This window comes from Dermochelys coriacea, chromosome 16, assembly GCF_009764565.3.
Source record: "Dermochelys coriacea isolate rDerCor1 chromosome 16, rDerCor1.pri.v4, whole genome shotgun sequence".
Taxonomy (NCBI): domain Eukaryota; kingdom Metazoa; phylum Chordata; order Testudines; family Dermochelyidae; genus Dermochelys; species Dermochelys coriacea.
The window spans coordinates 5992272-6015202 of record NC_050083.1 but is presented as its reverse complement, the minus strand read 5'-3'; the positions used below and the strand labels follow the sequence as shown (position 1 = coordinate 6015202).

The window sequence follows — 22931 nt, the reverse complement described above, 5'->3', positions numbered from 1 at the left end:
AATTAAGACACCCAATTAGGATCAGCTGGCAGTTAATTGCTAGGTCAGCAAATCTGAGCCTGACTCCCCTTCAAGCTCCAGCCTGCCTGTGACATGCCCATAAACACTAAGCAGTACTTAACACTGTGGCATGTAATCCTCTGGTCCAGATAGGGAACATCATAAGCCAAGGTTGCCCCCACATCCCCTTTAAAAGAAGCGTTCCCCATAATCACCCAGCAGGTTTTAATTCTAGCTCTCTAGGGACCCTTCCTCTAAGGATCAATTTCAGCCCCAAGCATTTCCCTCCTGCCATAGCTCTCCTGGGAAAAGCACCAGCCCGGAAGAGAACAATAAATAATCCCAGCCATTTCCTCAATTAGCACAGCAGCCCTGCAGTTTGGCCACCCCCCTCCCTCCTCTCCAGCATCCGCAATGTTGAACCCCCTCTTCCTTGTGAAGGTGCTGGAGAGAAGCAAGCAAGAGGCGAGGGGAGAAAAACCCTTTGAAGCATCTGCAGCCAGGCACTGAATGCAATTAGGCTGTGGGAGACACCAGTGGGGAAGAACACCTCTGATGGCTCCCTGAAGCCGAGTCCAAGGGTTGCAGGCTCGCATGGGCGTTCCCACTGTGCTTGGACAATTGCTGCTTCCATCCCCAGGAAGCCGTGAGCTGATCACAATCTTCTCCTAGCCCCAGAAACAGGCCACTGGAAAATGCTGGCTGGAGTGACCCACTGTGTTTGCATTGCCCGTGTGCCTGACCAGTGAAGGATATGGGTCTGCTACAGACCCAGGGACAGAGCCTGGCTCTTTAGATCGAGCTGTGGAGATCTACTATGCCTGTAACTCCAGAGCTCAATGGCTCTGGCCAAGATAGCAGCCATCACATAAACGGGAGCTGGCCTAGGCTGGGATTCAGACTTCCGTGAGCCTCAGATGCTTGGAATAAGCGTCCTCTGCCCAGAAGCATGTAACCCCACCCGTTCAGTGTATGTTACATGCCGCACCCACAGAGGGTGAGTCTGTTACAGCGTGATAAAGAGACAAGGCTCTCCAGCTGAGGGCTGTCAGACTCTCACGTCCTGAGTGCCTCGGGCGCGCAGTGCACCCGGACCAGTGGGTAACATCTCGGACAGTGAATGGGTTACTCTAGTGATGTAGCAAATCCCTGTCAAGGGCAGGCCATTGGTGCAGACCCAGGCCTTGTTACTGCACATTCTCCCTGCCATAGAAGACAGTGGTGAAAAAGACCTAATAGGTCTCCCGTAGTCCATAGCCCGAGGGCCAAGGCAAGATCATTCCCTACAGTCGCTACTCTTGTGCTTTGTCCTGTCTAATTCTAAGTGACTCGAGATGGACTTCCACCATGGCCTCTGGGAGATGGTCCAATGTGTCCATGGATAGGAAAGCTGCTTTACATTCAGCCTAAATTTCCTTGCCCCGGTCAGATCCCCAGGCCTCCTGGGATGAGGCAGGAATCATCACGTCAGACAGAGCCGTATGCATAAGTAAAATACAGGTAACGAATGCTGTGCCAGGTCTCTAGCCCCAGCACTTTTCGACTTACGCAGCAAAGCCACTGCACCTAAGAGACTCATCCTTGGAGTTCAGTTTGGCCCACTCTGCACACAGGCTGTATGGAGGCAGCTTTCATGGACAGACTCAGTGATTTTTACCAGTATTAACTTAAGAGGGTTTCACTTACTTGAACATTGAGCATTCCTGGTCTGCATGACTCTCCATTGCCAGGGCCCGACGCTGGGCCTCTCTGGAAGTCAATGACTTCAACGGGACCAGCATTCCAATCTAAAGGTTTAGGCCAAGATTTTTCCAAAACAAGAGCCTGATGGGAGCTACCGGGTGCTTGGTGGTTTTGAAAAGGGTCACAAAGGGACCCCATCATTTAGCCTGACCTCCTGTCTATTGCAGGCCACCAACCACACCCAGTACTCGTGCATCAAAGCTAACCACTGAAATTAGCCCGAAGTATTACAGACAGGCTACAGCTGTCTGGAGCAGAGCTCTGGTAAGTATTTTCAAACCTGCAGGGCAGAAGCACCAGGGCCTCCCACAGGGCTGAAGCCCCAAGCCCCAGGAAATACGCTCTGAGAATTTAAGCCCTGATTACAGCCCACCAGACATATTACTGGATATGTAGACTAAATAGACTAATATGTGCCACAGGCAGAGAACAGAAAGAACCAAGATACACCAAAACCCGAGACCACTGCAATAGCAGGGAAACAATCAAGTGAGATCAGCTGTGCAATCACCATGTGATCATTTGCATTTAGAAAATGGCTGCAAAAACATCAAAGGGTTTTTCTTCCCTTGGTTCTTGGAGTTCCTCTTTTGCTGCACTTAGGTGCCTAAATATGCATTTAAGAACCTAATTTTAGGCTTCCATTTTTGAGGGCTTGATGCTCATTTAGACTAGTTCTGGCAACTGGCAGGGTGTAAACTCCTTTCACTACTACACCTTACTGCATGAGTGGTAAATGAGAATTGGATGCTTTAAAATCATGGTCTTCTCCACTTAGCACAAATGAGAGTTCTCATGAAGCGGGGCTGGAGAAGTTGGTCCAGGGGGCTGCTATACCTCCTCTCCACCTGTTTTGGCTGGACACAGGAGAACCCTGTGAGTCCATAACCTTGTTTCAAAACAAAACACATCCTCCCTCTGACTTTACAGAGTGTTCTTGTGAGTGGGCTGCATCTGAAAAAGCAATTAATGCTGCTGTTTGCCATGTATGAGTCAGAAAGTATGAAATATAAATGTGATCGGGAAGGAAAATCATTTTATTGTCGCTGGGTCCGTTTGGATTAGCCCGGGGTTGCCAGGATGGAAGTGTCAATTTGATTTTCTTAGCACATCGCACGTGTTGTTCTCTTGATCTTCTATCTCCTAAACTAAAGCGAAGGGTCTGATTTAGTGCAGATCAGCTAGCCCCATTACAGAAGGATGAACAGCGGAAGATCTGGTCATCTCACAGTGAAAGCTGTTTTGCAAGTGCAATATAAGTAAAGATTTACAGCGTCAATTACACAGATAAATAGAGCATGAACCATCTGTTTAGATGCCATAGCTGACAGAGTGGAAACACACAGACTTTCTGTGACACTACTCAATTGACACAGGAGAACAACAAACACACAAGAGCCTAGGATTGTGTGGGAAAGAAGCACTGGACTTTATTCCAAATGGCATTTTTTAAAAAGACGTCATGTGATAGAAACACACTGTCCTGTTGGATACTATACATACACCATGGTCTGTACCCTCGCTCGCTTCTGTGGAGTGGAGAGTCTGTCAGAGTAGAGAGAAAGGGAGCTGGAGGAGTGGGCTCCTGCTAGGGAACAGATGTGCTGAGCCTGTGATTAACTGTGACTGGGAGGTGAGTAATGCAACCTGGAGGACAACAGCAGAGCTACGCAGATCCCCAGCATCGTGACTCCCTGATTTCAGAGGCAGGGCTCTGAGCTGGGAAGTTCAAATATTGAGCTGGACGTTCCCAAAGAGCAGGATGGGGGAACAAAGCCAGCTTCCTAGAGACAGATCCCAGCAATGCTCTTCACATCTGGGGTGGAAATTCCCCAGGGTGTTTGCTTTGGCTCATCTCTAACTTGAACTCTTTATACATCTGGGGAGAAACCCTGGCTCTGTTGAAGGCAATGGCAAAACTCCCACTGACTTCAGTGGAGCCACAATTTCACCCCTGCTCTCTAGAAAGGACCTGACTGGCATCAACGTCTCCCTCATTCAGCTCTCCAGAACTAAATGAGTACCATTATCCACTCCTAGCCAAAGACAGGCCTAGCATACTGCACTCAGCTACACATCTGTCCGGTTAACGCTCCCAATGACACCAGCTGGACACCTCTGCTTTGTACAGCCTGAGTGTGTACAAAACATATCCCTTTAACCAATGTACTTCCTTTCCAGGCATCCATGAAAAGATGCTACTGATCAGAACAATACAATTAAAAGCAGTCAACAGTACTTTATTAGACCTTCAACAAAGTTTCCATTCACTTTGCAATTATGTTCTACTTTGTAACTTTCACTGTGATCAGACCCTTGGGTGAGGGGTTGCTGGGATTGGTTGGGGTTGCAGTAAATAACTGGAGAGTGGGCTCACCTCACAAACGACTGCTCCAGCCCTCTACAGAGAAGCCAGTCATATGGCAATTGGAAGGACTGAAGGAGTAGACTGTCTTAGATGGGACACACCTATTGCTAGAGGATCATTCTTCATGCACCAAGGAGGTTGTCCTGGGAGATGAGGTTAGAGGCGTGAGAATCCAGCTAGCTCTCCTGCAGAGACCACTCATCACTAGCACTACCCATTCAGCCAAGCCAAGCCAAATAATACAAAGCAACCCACATCCTGCTCTGCTCCAGATCTGTCCAGTCTATGGAGCTGGGCCTCCGAACTCCATCCAGTCCGGAATTCAATGGAACTTGGGCACTGAATCCCACAACGGCCTTTGAAAACTGCAACTTGTACTTCAGAAGCAGGCCTGTGCCTATGCCCTGCAGCACTCCCTATGAGCAGGGCCCTACCTCGTTTTAGCCCCACATGTGCCTGCCTTCCATGCCAAATTGGATTCCTCTGTTATTGTTCAGTATTTGCAACAGAGGAGTGGGCTCACGCAGCTGGCATTCCAGATGCTGTGGAGAGGAGGCAAAGGGGGATGGTCTCTGCTAATGTTATTAAAGCAATAGAGGGCCTTAACCACAGCCCACTGAAGTCAATTAACACATGGGGAGAGGAGAGGGGGAAATCCCAGGGAGGGAGAAGAGCTACCGAAGCTACAGAACAATTTTGGCTCAAGAACAAATGGGGGTGAACTATCCAGGAGCATATTTAGGCTGGCGGTCAGAAGAAGGTTTCTGCCCATCAGAGGAGCGAGGCTGTGGCACAGCCTCCCAACAGAAGCAGTGTGGGGCAAACAACCTAACTGGTTTTAGATGGAGCTGGGTAAGTTCTTGATGGGGATGATACAGTGGGGTGGCCTACAAAGCAGGGGACTGGACACCATGACCCAGGAGGCCCCTTCCAATCCCATGTTTCAAGGGACTCTGATCCAATGACTTTACTTGCTTTGGATCAGGCCCTATATCATTCAGGGCTCTCCACGTTATGACATACCTTATGTCCCTCATTTAGGGTCCACTCCAGCTCCCGCTGAGCCAATGGGAGTTGAACATAGATTCTGGATTGGGCCGTGGGTCTTGCTCCACAATGTCACCATACTTGGCCCTCAAAAGATTAAGAGGTACATCCCATGCTCCCCACAACAGCTGATTGTACAGCCTAGCTGCTTTGAAGAGGGCAGGGGGATTCCTCAGCAGGTCTCCTCCTTTCCCACCATGCATCCTTTTAATAGTTCAATGCAAACCTAGCTATTTGCCTTCTACCACCCTGCACTTTGCCATGACGCAGGTGGTGCTTGGCTCACACTGACGATACACAGTGCATATCAATGGTGTTTGTACTGCCAGGCAGTAAAACACAAGCTCCTGTAACTTCCACTCAGCTGGTACAGAGACTCCAAATTGGGAAGCGAGTCAAATAGCCACCGTCTCCTTCGTGGGCAGAATAATTAGGGAATCTCACCTTGCTGCTCCTTAAGACTCTGCTCCTCGGAGCCCGTTGCACAGAAATCCATATTTGCTGAGCATATTGTAACTCTTAAGCAAGAAGTCCTTTGTGTATAAACTCATCAGCAAATGACAAAAAGCATAGCAGCGATACAGAGGAAAATGGAGCAACAAATAATCTTCCAGAAACATGTTTGAACTAGTAAATCTCTCACTGTAAGATGCATCTTTGCTGCATTGAGTATATTTCTTGCAGACTTCCAAACCCTTGCAGTCCCTTGAGAGAATGCAAAACCATTACAATGCTGTCCCTTATTACTGCAGACATTCACTTGCACAGATGTCAGTGCCATTTCCCCACACAGTTGTTTGTATTTTGCAGGACACAGAATCCACCAGCATTCGAAGTCTCTGTATTCGAGGTGCTGCATTGTTACAGGCTTCATGGACCAGCCAGAGCCAAGGAACATCTGAAAACACTTGTCAGGACATTTACCAAGTGTGAAATAGACAATAAGAAATGGCTGTGCGTCAGGTTACATCACATCACCGCAGTGTGTGAATTGGTCCCCACTTACGCTTCATCATTTGTGTGACAGCTGCGCCTACGGGCTCCATGCAGGACTGAGATCCTCTTGTGTTCAGCCTTACTGTACAGACAAGCCCTGCCCCGAAGAGCTACAACTTAGGGGCAGGAGCTTCAGCCAGAGTAACCTGGTGCAACTTCATGAAATTCAATGGAAGTACACCACTTTAAACTAGTGGTGGAGCTGGCCCTGCTGCTGAGAAATCATTCGTATACAAGACCCTACCATGTGTTAGGAGAAGCCCAGAACAAGTCAGATGCTGGATTTATCACTTGTTTTTTTTTTTTTTTCAAGTTTACACTAGAAAAGGGTTTCTGCTATTGCTAGTTAACTCTAATTAACCCCTCCCCTTCCTGCCTCTAATTTGGAATCCCTCCCATCTCAGCCCACCCCATCTCCTCCAACTATTTCCCTAACTGTATTTAACCTCTTTCTGCTGGATCCGAAGAAAATATAACACTTAGACCTTAGCATCTGCAAAGCACATTAGCCCTTTGATTCAAGGTCACCACACCCTGTGAGGTGGGTCAGTGTCATCACACACAAACACCCACCCATGAGGAAATGGCTTTGCAAAGGGGGTAGGTGAGTGACACATTCCTCATTTCTCCTCCGGAGACCATAAATCAGATGCTCAGGCATCCCCACAATGCCTCAGGACTTGAGCCTGTGCAATTCCTCCTTCACTTCAGGTGGGAATAAGCTGTTTTGCTGTGGCCTGACTTCTCGGATCAAAGCCTCCCCATCTCCGATTAACAAATCAATGGGGTCCAACAAAGACGACTCTTGTCCTGCAGCTCTGCAAAGCGCGCCTCTGTCTCCAGCCTTGCGCTGGCACTGTCAGTCCCCCGGACAACACATCTGCCTGGCAGCGTTAGTTCAGAAACTGCTATGGGAGGGTGGCTTGGCAGAGATGAGAGAGAGCCCGAAGTGCTGGGTCTACATGAACCTGATGATGGGATCCCATTAGCAAGGTTCAGGACACTTGCTTAGGTGCACTGATAAGCTAGGGTTTCCTTTCAGGGAGTGGTTAGTCTTTAATAAGATAAGGCAGAATCATAAGGTGGGTATTACGGTACCACAGTCTGAACCTGCCTCTCGGGGAGCGCATCCCCCCCCGGAGAGGGCAGCTGGGGATGGACCCAGAACAGTGATGCAGTAGAATATGACCTGAAGCAGATCCCAAATCAGCGAAGGCCAGGGCTGCCAACCCCAATACACCCTGTCCTGACTGCCTGCATCATGGAGTGCATGCCCCAGTGCCCACCACGACAAGGGGTATCAAGACGCGAACACAGCCAGGAACTCACAGGGATCTCCCCAGGGTGGAGGTAGTCAGCGTTATCCTGCCTGCTTGCCAATCATGGCCCCTAACCAGTGATTAGCAACCCCCTGACAGACCTGCCTCAGAGCTTGTTGGGATGTATTTGTACGGTGTGCAACCCTGTCACGAGAGTCTTGGGTGTGAGAGCCATGGGAATAAACCCAGACAGTCTAGCATCTGCTGTAAGAAAGCTAGGACACACCTGTACCAGACAAAGACCCTCTGATGGTATGGACACACCTATAACATGGTGAGCACCTCTGTTGGTATGGGCACGCTTGTAACATGGCAAGCACTTCTCTGTTGGCACGGACACGCCTGTGACACAGCAAGCATCCCTGATGCAGCTTTTCCAAAGGTATATATTGGTTCATTCGTTTATATTTTTTTAAAGCAAATACTCCCGTCTCAGTGGAATATTCCACAAACAGGCAATTTTAACTTCCTCAGCAGCCAATCAGGATTCCCAAACCATCACCCTCTGTCTACACAAACCCCCCAAAATGCTCTGAGCACAACAAGTGTGCTTGGATGCTGGCCGGTTTCTAGGAAGGTCACATGACCAGAGACATTACAGAACGTACTCTCCTCTCAAGGCTACTGGAGGACAGTTTTAAGGCTATGTATTGTAAGACGACTTTACTGGCTCACTATCTGCCATGCCACCACTTCCCCTTTATACAGTGCCAAATCCACAGCCTCCAGAGATGGCTCCGATGAAGGCTGGAGGGCTGAGACCCAGGTAGGACTATGGCGGGGGGAGCCACACTTCTATCCTGGGCTTCAGAGAGCATCCCCAGCTGAGATTCAGTCATCAAGCATCCCCTCCAGAATCTTTCACCTTCTGTATTTACATCAGAAATTAGTATCTTCTTCTTTAAAAAACAAAAACAACCAAGCAAAGACTGCTCAGTGTTGGAATTATTTCTGTTAAAAACCTCAACTAGAAAAAAACCCTTGGAAAGTCCACCTTTGTATTTTTTCAAGCCACACTTTCTATGTGAGAATGAGAATACAATTAAATAAATACCAGGGCATTACTTTGCTTTTTCACCCTTGCACTCTTTCTCCTCTCGCCTTTTCTGATGTACAGATAATTTACAGATTGAGTCTGACTCCATCCGGGCTCAGAAGAGCCTGGGCAATCATCCAGACAGCTGATTGTCCTTTAGAGCCTCCAAACTCTCTGCTACATCTTCCAGTTCATCCAGCAGCTCAGAGAAAGAGGGCCTCTTGAATGCTTCCACCTGAAAGGGGGAGGAGGAACAAGAGGCTGAAGGGAATTTCCTGCTGGGAGGGGACATGGGGAAAATAGGGCTGACTCTCCCAGGGGCTGCAAGCTAGGCTAGTGGGACATCAAAGCTGCAGACCTGACCAGGGTCTCGCCCTTGCAAGTCCTTCCATAGTGCACACAGCAAGGAGCAAAGGGGTGCTGTGCTCCAGGATGAGGGTGCATGGAAGCAACTTGTGGGCACAAGTAACGAGAGGCACAAGGCACAGCCCTGGAGGCTGAGTGGTGGGAAGCCCCGAGACCCTCTGCTTCCTGATTTGCAAGGCAGCAGGGTCCAAAAGGAGTAAGGTGTGAGGGTGTCTGAGATGTGGACATCAGCACGACCCTCCGTCCCAGCTATGCTGTCCCCTCTTTGCCCCTTGTCAGGAGTAACTTCTTAGCCGCTTTATCACGTTAAAACAGGACCAAGCCCACCTGCTCATCCATTTTGCCTTGAACTTGTTTGCATGATGTGTTGTACCTGATCTATGGAAAATCAAGCCCCTGGTTACAGCTGATTTTGGCACAGCATTTGCATAGGGGTCTAACAACGTCAAGGACATTGAGGCTTAAGATCCTCCTGTTTCTCCTCTCTCCTGCACCTGGTGTTACTCCAGTGTGAGTGGAGACTCTGGCTCTCTCAGGGAAACTCACCTCCACATGGCAGCCCTTTGCACCACTAACCCAGTGCAAAGGACCTGCAAAAGGGCCATCAGGAATCGGAGCCACTGAGCTGGCAAAGCCCTGGGACAGGGGATGTTCCCCATCTGGGGTCAGGAGAGGCTGTGCATGCTGGTAAAGCTGTGCCCCTGCCATGGCAGCAGAGGTGCCAGTGAAGCTGCCCAAAGCACTGAACTCACCAGGGCTGAGTGGCTGAACCAGGCTCTAGAGACACCCAAGCGGGGGACGTGCAAGCTGCCTCTCCTCTGCACGGAGAAGAATAAGGCCAGTCGTGTTTCTCAGACTGGGCCTTGAAACTATTCATGCACAGAAGCCCAAAGCCTCACAGATATTTAGGCACCTAATTCTCATTGAAATCGATGGGAATTGGGTGCCTAGTGCCTTTGAGGATCTGCACCAGAATCCAACCCAAAATGTGCAGGGCCAGGGGATTTTAGGGGGAGGTTTTCAAAGCCACAAAGCAGGCAAGTGCCCAGTTCCCATTGCCTTCCAGTGCGAGTGGAGTGTCTAGCCACCCTTTGTGCCTTTGATAAGCTCCCCCTGAATCCCTCCCGACACATCTCGGGCAGGCCTGACCATGGCAGGCGTTTTGCAATGTCAAGTTCTTGACTTTCCCTTTGAAGTGCGGTGCAGCGCGAGGCCTGCAGGAAGGTCCTCCACCTTGTATGACACAGACCAGCTCTCTGCAAGCTGCCTGAATCATCCCCATCCACTTCTCCTCGTGTCAGCCTTAGAGACGCAGGAGCTGAAGACACATGAATTGAAGCCAGCTACCAACTCTGATTCACCATTTTGATTCTAGAATAAATTAATGACACATCATGAGGATTGTTGCTGCAGCTTCCTTTAATTTGCTGCCTTTGAGTTCCAAAGCAATTTGTTGGAATATAGTCAAACAACTCTCTGCTGTCTACCTGGGTGAGAAACTGCCTTTGTTTCTTTCTTCTTGTGAATAATATGGTGAGTTTTTGCCTCATTTCCAGCCTGCCCCGTACGGCCTTGCAACAGAGCTGCTCCAGCCAACATAGTGAGGCATCTTGGCTATTTCTGTGACATTTTATTTGAAAAACCAGAAGTTAAAGGAAAATGAAAAAGCAAAAGATGATGTGGTGTGACCGGTGGGTCCCGGAGAACAAATTTTTAAAGGTAGACCACATCCTCTAGGTCCTGTCTCTCCATCTGCATCCTTGCCATTTGTATATCAGACATCTGTGTATGCCAGTGGCCATCTAACCTTTTTTTTGCTGAGTGGGACCAAGGCACTGCACAGAGAAGGGAGGAGATTTTTAGAGAGACTCCTGGGAAAATACATGCAGTTTCCTCCACTACTGCCAGTGCAAAAACCATTTGGTGCAGCGGGTAAGTTTGACAATGACACCCGGATACAAAACCTGCCCGTGTTGCCAGATTCCCTCAAGTTTTCTCATTACTCTGCCATTGTCACACACTGGCTAAGTGTCCTCTTGTAGCAGTTAGTCTACATAGAGGATAAAACCTCGCCCCCCACTGCCAGGTCCTCGAGTCACTCCTTTCCCTCAAGTGGCAGAGGGCTATGAGGAAGGGGTAGGGCTCAGTCCCCACTGGGGTTGAAGGGCAGTTCGAGTTCTCACACACAGCAAGTGAGATGGTAAAACTGAAAGAGAGAGAAAGGAAACCGAGGGAGAAACCTACCCGACAGCAACTAGCGGCTAGGTCCAAAACCTGCTTGGGACATTCACTGATCATTCCTTGGAAAGCTGCAACGTCCAGGCCATAATCCTGGTGGAGAAGACAGACAATGAGATTCTGGGTCAATGACAGGCGAGGGGGAGGGAATGGTCTGACTGGATATTGCATGGGCTGTGTGAAAGCACTTTGCACTGAGGAATGGGATTGTGACGCCTCAGAACAATTGCAGGGCTCAGGATATGGCTCTTTTCAGGTGGCTGGCCAGGGAGAAGGAACCTGACGGATGTTTTACCCTCCCTCTGGAGGCACTTCCCAGTCCCTGAAGCTCGACCCCACCAGTGGCCACGTGGACCTCAGTGAGAAGCAGGAGACATGGTATGGAAGAGTCGGATCACAAATCAACCCCTATGCCCTTCCTTCGCACCTCACATCAAAGGATCTCAAAACACTGATCCATGGATTAAGATTCACAACCCCTCTATCATAGCCATTATGTTAATGGCTAAGCACACACACGTACCAAAGTAACAGGCACTTTAGAAAAACGATCAATTGATTGATAAGTAGCGGAGCCAGAAAAAGACTCAGACTCCCCCACTTCCTAGCCGTGCACGCTCACCCTTAGGCAACGCTGTTCCTCCAGCGTAAATGATTTGAAATGGATTCAGAAATTACAAGGAAGCATGGTCAGGTGGTTAGGACACTAGACGAGGACTCACGTGACCCAGGTTCAAATCCCTGCTCTGCCCTAAACTTCCTGTGTCACTTGGGGCCATATTTTCATTTCCCTATTCAGATAGGCTTCTCGTGGAGGTTTTAAATGCTCTTTTAGGTGTCTAATTCCCAAGCAAGCACTTTTGAAAATTCCACCGGGTGCCTATCTGCATCTTTAGGCACCTACGTACCTTTAAAATCTGGCCCTTAATCTCTAGGTGCCTTAGCTCCCTATCTGTAAATGGAGATGACAGCACTGCCCTATTGCACAGGGTGCAGGGGTGAGGACAAATACATTCAAGATTATGAGGTGCTTAGGCACCATGGTGATGGGGACCACCATCTCAACACCTGAGCTGGAGATGAGTAAACAGCAGCCAGTCAGTGAGCTCCATCCTAGGAGGTGATGAGTACTCGCTGTCAACGTGAAATCCAGCCTTTCAGCAGGAGCTCAGCCCTTTGCAGCACCTCACTTTTTCTGTGTCTGTAGCATCATTCTTTGAGCCACCACTTTCTGACACCGAATTCCCTTCCTCTCATGCACACAGATGGAGAGTTTAGTCTCTCCCCAGTCTCAGGTTATTTTGAGTTCTTTCCTTCCTTCTTTCCCTCCTAAGCAGAGCGGCTCGGGAAAGGGCATTTCCATCCCAGGGGAAGTTCCAACAGTGCCACGTTGGTTTGGACAAAGCCGTTGAAATAGAAAAGAACTTTGTGGAAAGGGAAGTCACGCCTGAGCATTTTTGATCGGCAACGTTGAACCGAACCAACGAACGTGCCATTTTAAAAATCAAAACAATATTTCACCCTTTCCACACAAAAGACCACAGCGTTCCAGTTCAAAACATTGATATGGAATGACTATGTGTGCTTTGAATTGACTGTTCCACTTAAGAGCTGAAACGTCAATTCAAAACGGTATGTCTGGAAGAGAGGTTTGAGATGAAAACACGGGGGGATCAAAATGGCACTTCCGAAAAACTGATTATATTTGATCAAAGCTGATGATTTTCCCACCGAAAATCTAGGTGGCAACTAAACGAAACGTGTGTGTGTGTGTGTGTGTGTGCGCGCGCGTCTGTGCGCGTGCGAGAGAGAGAGAGAGAGACCTGAGCTGCAGTAATAACTACCTGCGTTCTGGGAAGCACTTCCGGGTCGGCGGGGATTCTGCCCAGTATTTCACACAGAACTATGCCAAATGAGAACACATCAACCTGCAAGAGGGGGCAGAAACACAGAGTGAGGGGGGGCTCTGGTGCGTACAGAAGCAAAGGGTCAGAAAGAGGAGGGCAGACAGAGCGACCCTGCTTTGAGGTCACCCAAAAGCAAGGGTGTGGGCAGGGAAACGTGTAACAAGAGAACAATCCCTTGCCTTTCATTCTCTGCCTGCCTTCACCAAGCTGCTCTGTTCCTTTCAACATATAGCGCGGGGAACTGCAGGAAGTGCTGTCTTTCAGCTGAGACATAAAACAGAGGGACTCACTGCACATGGCCAAACACCCAGTGACACCTTTTTCATAGATTCCAAGGCCTAAGAGATCATTGTGATCATCTAGTCTGACCTCCTGTACAGCCAGGCCATAGAACTGCCTCAATATAATTCCAAGAGCAGATCTATAAGATAAACACCCAAAACACTGCAAAAGGGAGGGGTGTTAACCTCAGTGTCCTCAGCTAATTCAGATGTGGATAACTGCATATGATATTCTTCTTCCATTCCTGTCCCTAAAGCTTCGTTCAATATTGCTGGCACCTTTATAGTGGCAGCCACATTACCACCCCAGAGCTGGCTGCATTTCAATGGAGGACAGAGTGATCACAATAGTTACATAGATGTGTAGTTACCAAACAGCCTGCTCAAGTGTTTTCTTTAACAGAGGCTTCACCAGCTCTTTCTCCAAAGCAAGGAGAACACCTCTCACAAGCAGCCATAACTTGACCCGGGCCAATCAAGCATTAGAACCTCTTGTCTCCAAAGGAACTTTCCTAGGCAAGCTGGCATGGCTCCCTAACTCATTGGAGAGCTGGACAGAGCAGAGTCGGGATGAAAAAAGGGAGAGCAATACCCATTATGGGAAGTGCTTTCCCTTCCTCTCCCACCTATCCCAGGGAGAAAGATTCTCCAGCACAGCACTTGTGCCCTCACGCTGAAGGGTCTGACCAGAAATCTCACCAGCCAGGTGACACTCAGCCAGGCCTTGGACCCCAATAGTGTGGAGCTGATCCTGCCAGGGACCAATAAACTCATAACCAAATCAACGTCACAGAGCCACCATCTGGAAGAGAAGCTAACACCACGGATTGTGCGGGAAGCTCTGGAGAGTGACGGGGGGACCTGATCTGGGCCTTGTGGACACACGAGAGGCAGGGAGGCAGAAGTGTACCTTCCTGTCGTACGGCTCCCCCCGCAGCATTTCAGGGGCCATCCAGAAGGCGGAGCCCACCAGGGACAGCTTCCTCTCCGGGTTCTTCATGGGCAGCTCCACCACCTCTCTGGCCAGACCAAAATCCGTCACCAAGGCTTCCCGGCCCCGCTGGGTCACGCGAATGAGGCAGTTCTGAAACGAGTCCCCCAGGGCTGCTAGTCTGAGATTCACATGTATAGAGCAGCTGAGCTTTTTTCTCCCCATCCTGTCCCCCCCCACCCCAACAACACCCCTCTTGCAACGCACCCACCTCATGCACTAGATCAGCTTTCGGCTGAGCAGGGGAGTGCCCATTAGCATCAACAGGGGTGGAGGGGACAGAATGTTTTCGGGATGCTCATGCAGGATGGAGTCTTTCGGATGACTGGCCCAGCCATAGCTTGCAGCAGCATGTACACAGCCCTAGACAGACCTGAACTGACCCTCACCACCCCCCAGGGGGGCTGTGCTCGCCCAATGAAAAACTGCAGCAAGAGTGTTTTAAGTGACTTGTCCAAGGCTGCACAGCAAGTCGATGGCAGAGTGAGGAATAGGTCACAGGAGCTCCTGCCTCCCACTTCCTGTACAAACCACTAGCCCAGACTGCCTCTCCTGTCATAATGCTCTTTGATCAGTGCTTACCCCTCCCAAAAAGATGGGCTTTGATCCCTCACAGCAGGGTATCTTCCTAAAACCAGTTCTGAGTTCCCTGGCAAGGGGTTGCAGAGACAGGAATACCATGGCCAGTACGCCAGGCTCAGGTCCCGCTCTGCCACCCCTCTTTGCACACGGCTTTCGTGTTTCTCTTTATCTTAACCCAGCAGGAAAGGAGCCATTCTGCAGAACATTTCCTGCTGCAAGAGAACAACACGAGTGGGAGCATGTTCTCAAGGTCCACTTCTCTCACACCCATGAGCCACACCCCGTCCAGAGCTGCTTGGCCTGTCAACTTCAAAGTGTGTGTGTGTGTATCCGCCCAGGAGCGACAGGAAACCAGCTTGGTTTCCAGAGTTGTAAGGACCTTCCTTGCACCTCCATCCTTCCCCACTCCCCTCACATGGAACCTTCTCGAAGCACAGAGGACGCTGTGGGATGGAAACGACGGGTAAAGAAGGAGGTAGATGAAAGGGGTGGAAGAGTATTTATTCAGTGGAAAGACGCACTTTCTCCAAATCTCTCCTCCCACCCCACACAGGGAAAGGACTTCCTGCAGGAACCACCTGTGGAAGCCACAGGACCCTGTCAGCCCATGGGCCATGACCCTGATACTGCAACTGCAAATCCTCTGCAAACCCGCAAACAGCAGCAGTGACATGGGCCACCTTTCCCTGTTCCATCCAGATGCCAGAATCAAGCCCCATCAGAGGGAAGGCCCCGATCCTGCTGTGAACTACGTGCTGAAGGCAAAGTCTCTACACACCATTCTGGCCCCACTAAAGACCAGGCAGACTGGACAGTGGCATTTCAAGAGACAATGGGCAGATTCTGCAGTGACAGAGCTGCTAGAGACAGACAGATCCTGGCTGAGCCCCCTGCTGATCTCAGCCCTTCAGCACAGCCCGACTCCTTCCCCTGCGCAGGAGCAGTGCTGGGGTCAGCAGGTGGCTCTGTCCAGCAGGGAGGCTAGAATTCAAGGGGTGCAACCTTTCGCTCCCCTCTGGGCCCCAACCCTTCAGCACAGCCTCAGGGCACAGAGGATGTTTTCAAGTTTACTAAACATTCATTCCTCCATCCGTTTCGGGAGGAGTGGAAGGGGCATTTACATTTGTCTCTTGACAATAGGCGAGTAATTAAAAGGCATCGCCTTTATTCCTCTCTAGCAGATTCTCATGCAATTATCACAGGCTCATGTAAGTCTCTTCTTTCCGCCTTTCACCTGCTCTCTCCTGGATCCCAGCCCCCGTGTCCCACCTCTGGTTTTAAAAGAAAATCAAAAGAAGGAACTCACAGCATTAAACTTCGTTCTTTTCTCAACTTGTTGCCTTTTTTCCTGTCCTCCCATCCCCTGATATTAATCCTGATAGTTACTTATAAACCTGTGAAGTTCATTTTTTCCACCAATATGCCCCCATTTTTTAATGTTTGTAACAAACACCAGCAAATTCCTGGGAAATTTTAAACAAAATAAAACGTGGAAACGAAGGGCCTTAATTGTAGTTCACCAGTCTGAGGGCGCACATCAATCGCTCAGGAAACCAGTGCCTAGAATTTGCTGCTTTTAAAAGAAGGGCTCATTTTTAGAAGTGACCCTGGGAACATGAGAGGTTTGGGCTAAGATTTTCAAGGCCACCTAAGGGAGATGCATGCGCAAATCCCTTAAATTTTAATGAGAATTAGGCATCTAAATGGAAGACTTTTCGTAAATAGAGGAGACGGTCTAAAATCAGGACAGCTCCTCCCCAACTAAACTTTGTTAGGGGGTTGATAGAATCGGACCTGGTTTGGGTTTTTCAAACTGCACAGTGCGCATACACGTACGTAAACACACACCCCTCATCTTGTGGCAAAGTCCTACAGACTTGGACAGAAAACAAGAACATTTCTATAGGATTTTTTGGATTATGCTACACACTGAGCAGAGAAATAAATCCCTGCTTTAGAATGGTTCATGCAACCTCTAGAAAGCAGATCATTTTCTATTAAACCCTATGCCAGTAGGCTTTGGAGAGTAATTCCTATAGAATCCTGTTCAATTTCTACAGAAACCTATTGGTTTCATCTCTGTCAAATTCTGTAGGATGGTCTGGTCAGAGTAAGGCAGGTTTGGAAAAAGCAAACAGCTGCTTCAGATGGCTGGATGTCACTATCAAGTGGGTTTAATGCCTGCCTCCCCTCCCCATCCTTCCATATCCTAGGCTGTCAGCATTGCAGGGAAACAGAGAAATTCATATCAGGGCCAAACAACTGCAGAGAGACACACATGATGTGCAGTGACATTCTGAAACGTGCACTGACTTTCTGAGCAGGACCGGGTGGCTCTGATTTTACAATGAGTTAATGCAACATGCAGATACATTTACGGGAAAATATATTTCAATGGATTTTATAGGACATCAGCAAGGAAAGCCACAGGCAGATTGAACCTGTTTGCCCCACTGGAGTTTGTGTTTTGATGGCTGGTGATTAAGCTGGGCAAACCGCTGTGGGAATAATGAAGCCAATCTAGCATCCTGTATTGATATTTCTCAGGCTTGTAATGTGTGGCTGGCTTCATCACAGCCAAACTCCATCAATATTTCAAGGTTCCGCTGAGACGCTCAGGGAACATCAATGGAGGAGTCACGACACAACACCAGCAAACAGATCCCTACATGCCTAGCTTCAGCTGCAAAGGATCATGGGAATTGCTTCAGTAAAAGCTCAGTGGACTCTGGTCAGATCCGGATTGTAGGTCAGACACTCAGCTGGTGTAAATCAATGTTGCTCCCTACTGTAAATCAGAATAGCTCTGCTGAAGTCAATGGGAGATCTGATCACTGTCTTGGTGGCATCACTGTGTTTCTATAAAGCTGCCATCCTCCCTCCCCTCCAAGGCAGGTGTCCTCAACCTTATTCTTTCTGAGGCCCCACTAACATGCTATAAAAAATCCACAGCCCACCTGTGCCACAACAGCTGTTTTTCCGCATATAAAAACCAGGGCCGGCGTTAGGGGACAGCAAGCAGGGCAATTGCCCGGGGCCCCACGCCACAGGGGATCCCGCGAAGCTAAGCTGCTCAGGCTTCACCTTCAGGCCTGGGTGGTGGGGCTCAGGGCAGCTGGGCTTTGGCTTTTTGCCCTGAGCCACAGTGTATCTATTGCCAGCCCTGTTTGGCAGACCCCCTGAAACCTGTTCACGGCCCCCGAGGGGGCCTCAGACCCCTGGTTGAGAACTGCTGCTCTAAGGGAACTTGGGTTGATAGGCAGAGTGGATGAATTTAACGGCTTATCCCCAGGCTCACAATTTTGTAAGTCCACCTGCAGAGGTGAGAGAGGTTGGCTTGACAGCCTTGGAGAATGGAGCCCTCTACGAGAGGCACTGCGATCCAGTGACTAGAGCCCTGGACTGGGACTCGGTAGACCTGGATTCTATTCCTGGCTCTGCCATTAGCCAGCTGGGTGACCTTGGGCCAACCATGTCCTCTCCCCATGCCTCAGTTTCCCCACCTGTAAAATGGGGATGACGACACTGACCCTCCTATGTAAAGCATTTTATAGCACTAAATATTATTGTTATTACTGACGCACAGGCAGCACCCAGCCCTTGCCAGAGTGTCTGACGATAACGCTGGGAGCCTCTGCCAGGGGCTCTCAAAGCACTTTGCACCCATTAGTCATTGCAGCCAGAGACTCTCCTGCCCCTGAATCCACTGAGCATCATTATCCCCATTCTAGAGATGAGGAAAGGAACAGAGGGGAAGTGACTCACCCAGGGTCCCCCAGTAGGGGAGCAGAGGAGTGGGGAACAGACCCCAGGTCTGCTGAATCCCACTGCTGTGCTTAGCCACGTGAGAACCGATCTCTCACCCTGACCCACAAGGGCCGTCTCTAGGGCCCAGCGGGCAATTCAGCCTGCAGGTCTCTCAGTCTCTGCTCAGCCTCCCAACAAGGGGACCATTAGAGCCAGTCATCCTAAGCAAAGCTCCACTGATGTAAATGGATTTATACCAGGGGTGGATTTGGCCCTAACTGGAGAAATCTCCCTGCAGATCAATTTGCCAGGGTTAGAGCCACACTGTCTATAATAATGCAATGGAGAAAGAGGCCCCTCGAGCGTCACTATCACCCCACGCAGCCGCAGACAGAAACCATGTCTAATGAGAAGTGTGGATGATGAGCAGAAAAACAGCCAAGGATGGCACAGCCCAGAACTGCTCTCCGCGCTCAGTACTGCAGGGCCAGGACAGCTGCAGCACAAGGCAGAGATTCTGTTCCACCAGTTCCCGACACCAAAGTCTCGGTTATTTCGTTGGTGACGGATGCAATGTGATGGCCCTGTGGAGGTCATCAGCATGGAGCGAAATCAAACCTGGGACCTCTGGATCGGAAAGCATGAGCCTCTACTGCAGTGGTCCCCAAACTTTTCAGGGTTGTGTCCCCCCCTTACCCCTGTCCGCGCCCCTCCCCAGTTGGGGACGTGGCTCCCAGGGCAGGGACGCAGACACAGGTAAGGGGATTGCAGCCGGGGCTGGGAGCAGGGCCAGGGCCGGGAGCAGAGCCATGGCCAGGGGCCAAGGCTGGGAGTGGGAGAGGAGCTGCAGCTGGGCCGCGACGAGGGCCAGCAGCCAGACCCTCGGCTGGGTGCAACTCCACTCCCAGACCTGCCCCCAGCCTCGGCCCCAGGCCAGGAATGGAGCTCCTGCCATTGGCTAAAGCGGGGGGAAGAAGCAGTGTCACAAGCAGGCTGCAGAAGGCTGGGAGCGCAACCCACAGCCAGGTGCAGAGCCATGGCCAAGGCTAAGGACAGGGACAAGCACGGGCCGGGAACCGAGGCCACAGCTGGAGACGGGGCTGGGTGGCATTGCCCTCCACCCCTCATGGGGGCTGTCCCGGGCCCCAATGCACCCCCCGGAACACTCCTCTGCACCCCCCCCGGGGGGCAAGCCCCACAGTTTGGAGACCTCTGCTGTAGTGCCTTAGCTAAGAAATTTCAGAGTAGCAGCTGTGTTAGTCTGTATTCGCAAAAAAGAAAAGGAGGACTTGTGGCACCTTAGAGACTAACAAATTTATTTGAGCATAAGTTTTCGTGAGCTACAGCTCACTTCATCGGATGCATTCGGTGGAATGCATCCGATGAAGTGAGCTGTAGCTCACGAAAGCTTATGCTCAAATACATTTGTTAGTCTCTAAAGGTGCCACAAGTCCTCCTTTTCTTTTTAGCTAAGAGAGCCTGCTCCATTAGCCAAGGCTGTAGCAACCGGCTCATCAACCTCTATGTTGTCAGTCACTAGAGGGGGAAAGATCATCAGGCCATGTACGTGTGGGTCACGGGGATGGGGTGTACAAACCCTACACTAGGCAACAAGGGCTCGAGGGATTATTCTGGTCTCAACCCGCCCTGTCCGGCCACACCCGCAGCAAATGCTCCATCTGCTGGAGGAATTAAAAGGCCAGGAATTAGCTCATTTGGGTGGGAGAGCCAGAGGGGAGCAGACCTGCAGTCCACAGCTCCGGCAGAACAGAAGGAAGCGCAAGACTCTGATACAGCTGCCCAAAGGGGCCCTCCTTGAGGGGACCCACCGTGGGACAACTAGAGAGGGAAGTACCCTGTGGACCTTGGACAGTGCTAACCCCCGCTTACCTACTGTGGTTTGGACTAAGCTGACCCCAGGGTGGGGTGGGGGTGGACAGGAGGAAGAGGTCCAGGGAGGACAGCCTTAAGCAGCCTTGGTTGCCAGACTACTGGTAGCCCAAAGGGCCCTGGGTCGGAGTCCCGGTGGAGTGGGAGGGGCCAGACTCCTATCCTCACAACCCCCTTGGCAGCCAGGAGTTGCAGGCGTGACCACTAGACCACGCTCCCCAAGTGGGAACCGTTACAGCTACACATATAAAACAGAAAGAGTTCAGGTGGCAGGGTGAAATAACTCAATGCATCTTGTCCCTCCCTGATATTGATGGGTCGCTTCTCTTTTCCCTTGCGGAGCTTGTGATTAGAGACAGAACCCTGGGTTTGATTCGCAAGTTGGACAGGGGACATCTCGCAACTATGGCGGGAGAAGAAGTGTGGAAATCCCGGCACGTCCATTTCTACCCGAGTTGCTTTTCTGACCATAACCATGCTTTGAGGAGTCTATTTTTAGCTCTTCCATAATGTCAGGCTGTATCAAGGAAGCTTTCACAACTCACCCTTGGTGCAGAGGATCAGCACGTGGCCAAGACACCACATAAGTCCCACTTGAGACTCACTGTGGGCTCAAGTGGGATTTAAGTGGTGCCTCGGCCGTATGAGCAAGTGGCGCACTGGCCCAGCCCTTTGCCTGGGGATGGTGAACATCAACCTCTGAGCACAGCCCACCTTGGAGTTGAGATCCCGGTGGTAGATGTTCTTGGAGTGCAAGTAGATCATCCCCCTGGTAATGTCTGAAGCCAAGTCCACCTTCTCCTTCCAGCTGAGGGTGATCTCCTTGCTGGCCAGGAGCTCTTCCAGGCACCCACCATTAACGTACTGCAAAAACGAGACAAAACAGGAAGCCTATGGAAGCCAGGCTCTGCTGGAATGGAGGCTCTGCAAATATGCCTCTGCAAACACTTTGTTCATCTCTGTTTGGGAATTGCTTGATCTCATCAGCCCCTCTCACGTGATGCGGGTGAGTACTGCAACAGCGCCCAGTGGCCCCAACCAAGATCAGGGCAGCAATGTGCTGGGTGCTGTACAACCACTCCCATTAAAAGAGAGTAATTGATTGTGGCAGTATCCGAGAGTTTTCCACCACAAGGACTACTGCAGTTTAAGCAAATCAGGGGGCCGGGGGATAGCTCAGTGATTTAAGCATTGGCCTGCTAAACCCAGGGTTGTGAGTTCAATCCTTGAGGGGGCCATTTAGGGATCGGGGGCAAAAATTGGGGATTGGTCCTGCTTTAAGCAGGGGGTGGGACTAGATGACCTCCTCAGGTCCCTTCCAGCCCTGATATTCGATGATTACTGTGCAGTGCAAGATTGCAACAGCACACTGGGAAAGTACTAGCATGCAGCACCAGATTACCCCAGGAGCCCAAGCACTCCACACCCACTCAAGGGCCTCTCACTTTGCAGTGCCGTGGGGAACTGCAAAGACACACATGCTGGACAGGAGCCCTTTTGCCTTTGTTGTTTAACCCTGATCGAGTGAATTTCAGCATGGGGCTCAGCGCTCTGACTGGTACGTGGGTGCGGCCATGCAATATTCCCCCTCCAACCTCTGCTGATGCAGCTGGATCATGAGCGACAGCACCCAGGGGCCTTTCCAAAACAGCCTGTCCATAGTGTCTGAAGTCAGTGCTGTCGAATGCTGCAGTGTTTCTACTGCCTTCAGGTTCTTGCTCTACCGGGCCACCTCCCCTCCTTGCTCATCTAGCAACTGTCTCCTCTCTGCCCCTCAACATTATCTTGACATTGTTGGTGCAAGAGGCTTCTTCTCTGAAGCTCCTCCTCACTCTCAACTCTTCAGCCAACTCCAAACAGCTCTGGTTTTCCCAGCCTACCCCCTTTCAGCATCATTTGTGTGAGTCTAGTCTGAGACACTGTTTTCTCTGGAAGACACTATTCAGAGTGTAGGCCTGATCCTGCCCTCTTTAGTCAGACAAGACACCCAATGCTGTAAATGTGAATTCTGTCCAAGAACGCTGTACAGGATTGGGCCCTATCATTGTGTTCTGGAAAACGTACTGTCTGCATTTATAGTGCAATTCTGCTGTCTCCTTCCCTGCAGTGAAAGTGCCTTATGCAATCTGTGAGCAATACCACCCCTGTGCCAGGGCAGGACCCAGGATCTTTGGATCTAAAAGTGAGAGTTCACAGAGAACATCTCTGTGTGATCCAGCCACTGGAGACAGACGAAGAGCGACCGTGTGGGTTACCTGTGCTTTACATGTTTCCTCTGGAAAGGAAGATTGCAAGAGTTCATCCCCTATGACCCTGACTGCCCTCACAATTAAAAGCAAGAAGTGTCCCAGCAACAAGCCTTTACCTCTAGAATTGGGTACAGCTTCTCGTCCTTCACGCAGATCCCAAGGTACCTAAGA

The 22931-nt window shown here is 50.3% G+C and overlaps 1 protein-coding gene across 5 annotated transcripts in view; it reads right to left on the bottom strand.

Moving 5' to 3' along the window:
- Window positions 1–3206: 3206 nt before the first annotated feature.
- The window catches only part of LOC119844393 (dual specificity testis-specific protein kinase 1-like), a 69883-nt gene continuing 50158 nt past the window's right edge, over window positions 3207–22931 (bottom strand). For all 5 annotated transcript variants that reach the window (XM_038375147.2, XM_038375141.2, XM_038375148.2 and 2 more), the window contains exons 4-9: window positions 22877–22925; window positions 21226–21375; window positions 14212–14385; window positions 12958–13041; window positions 11120–11206; window positions 3207–8744 (exon numbers count right to left, since the gene is read on the bottom strand). In XM_038375147.2, the coding sequence (XP_038231075.1) occupies window positions 8643–8744; window positions 11120–11206; window positions 12958–13041; window positions 14212–14385; window positions 21226–21375; window positions 22877–22925 (646 nt within the window). In that variant the 3' untranslated portion in view covers window positions 3207–8642. The remainder of the gene's footprint in view (window positions 8745–11119; window positions 11207–12957; window positions 13042–14211; window positions 14386–21225; window positions 21376–22876; window positions 22926–22931) is intronic.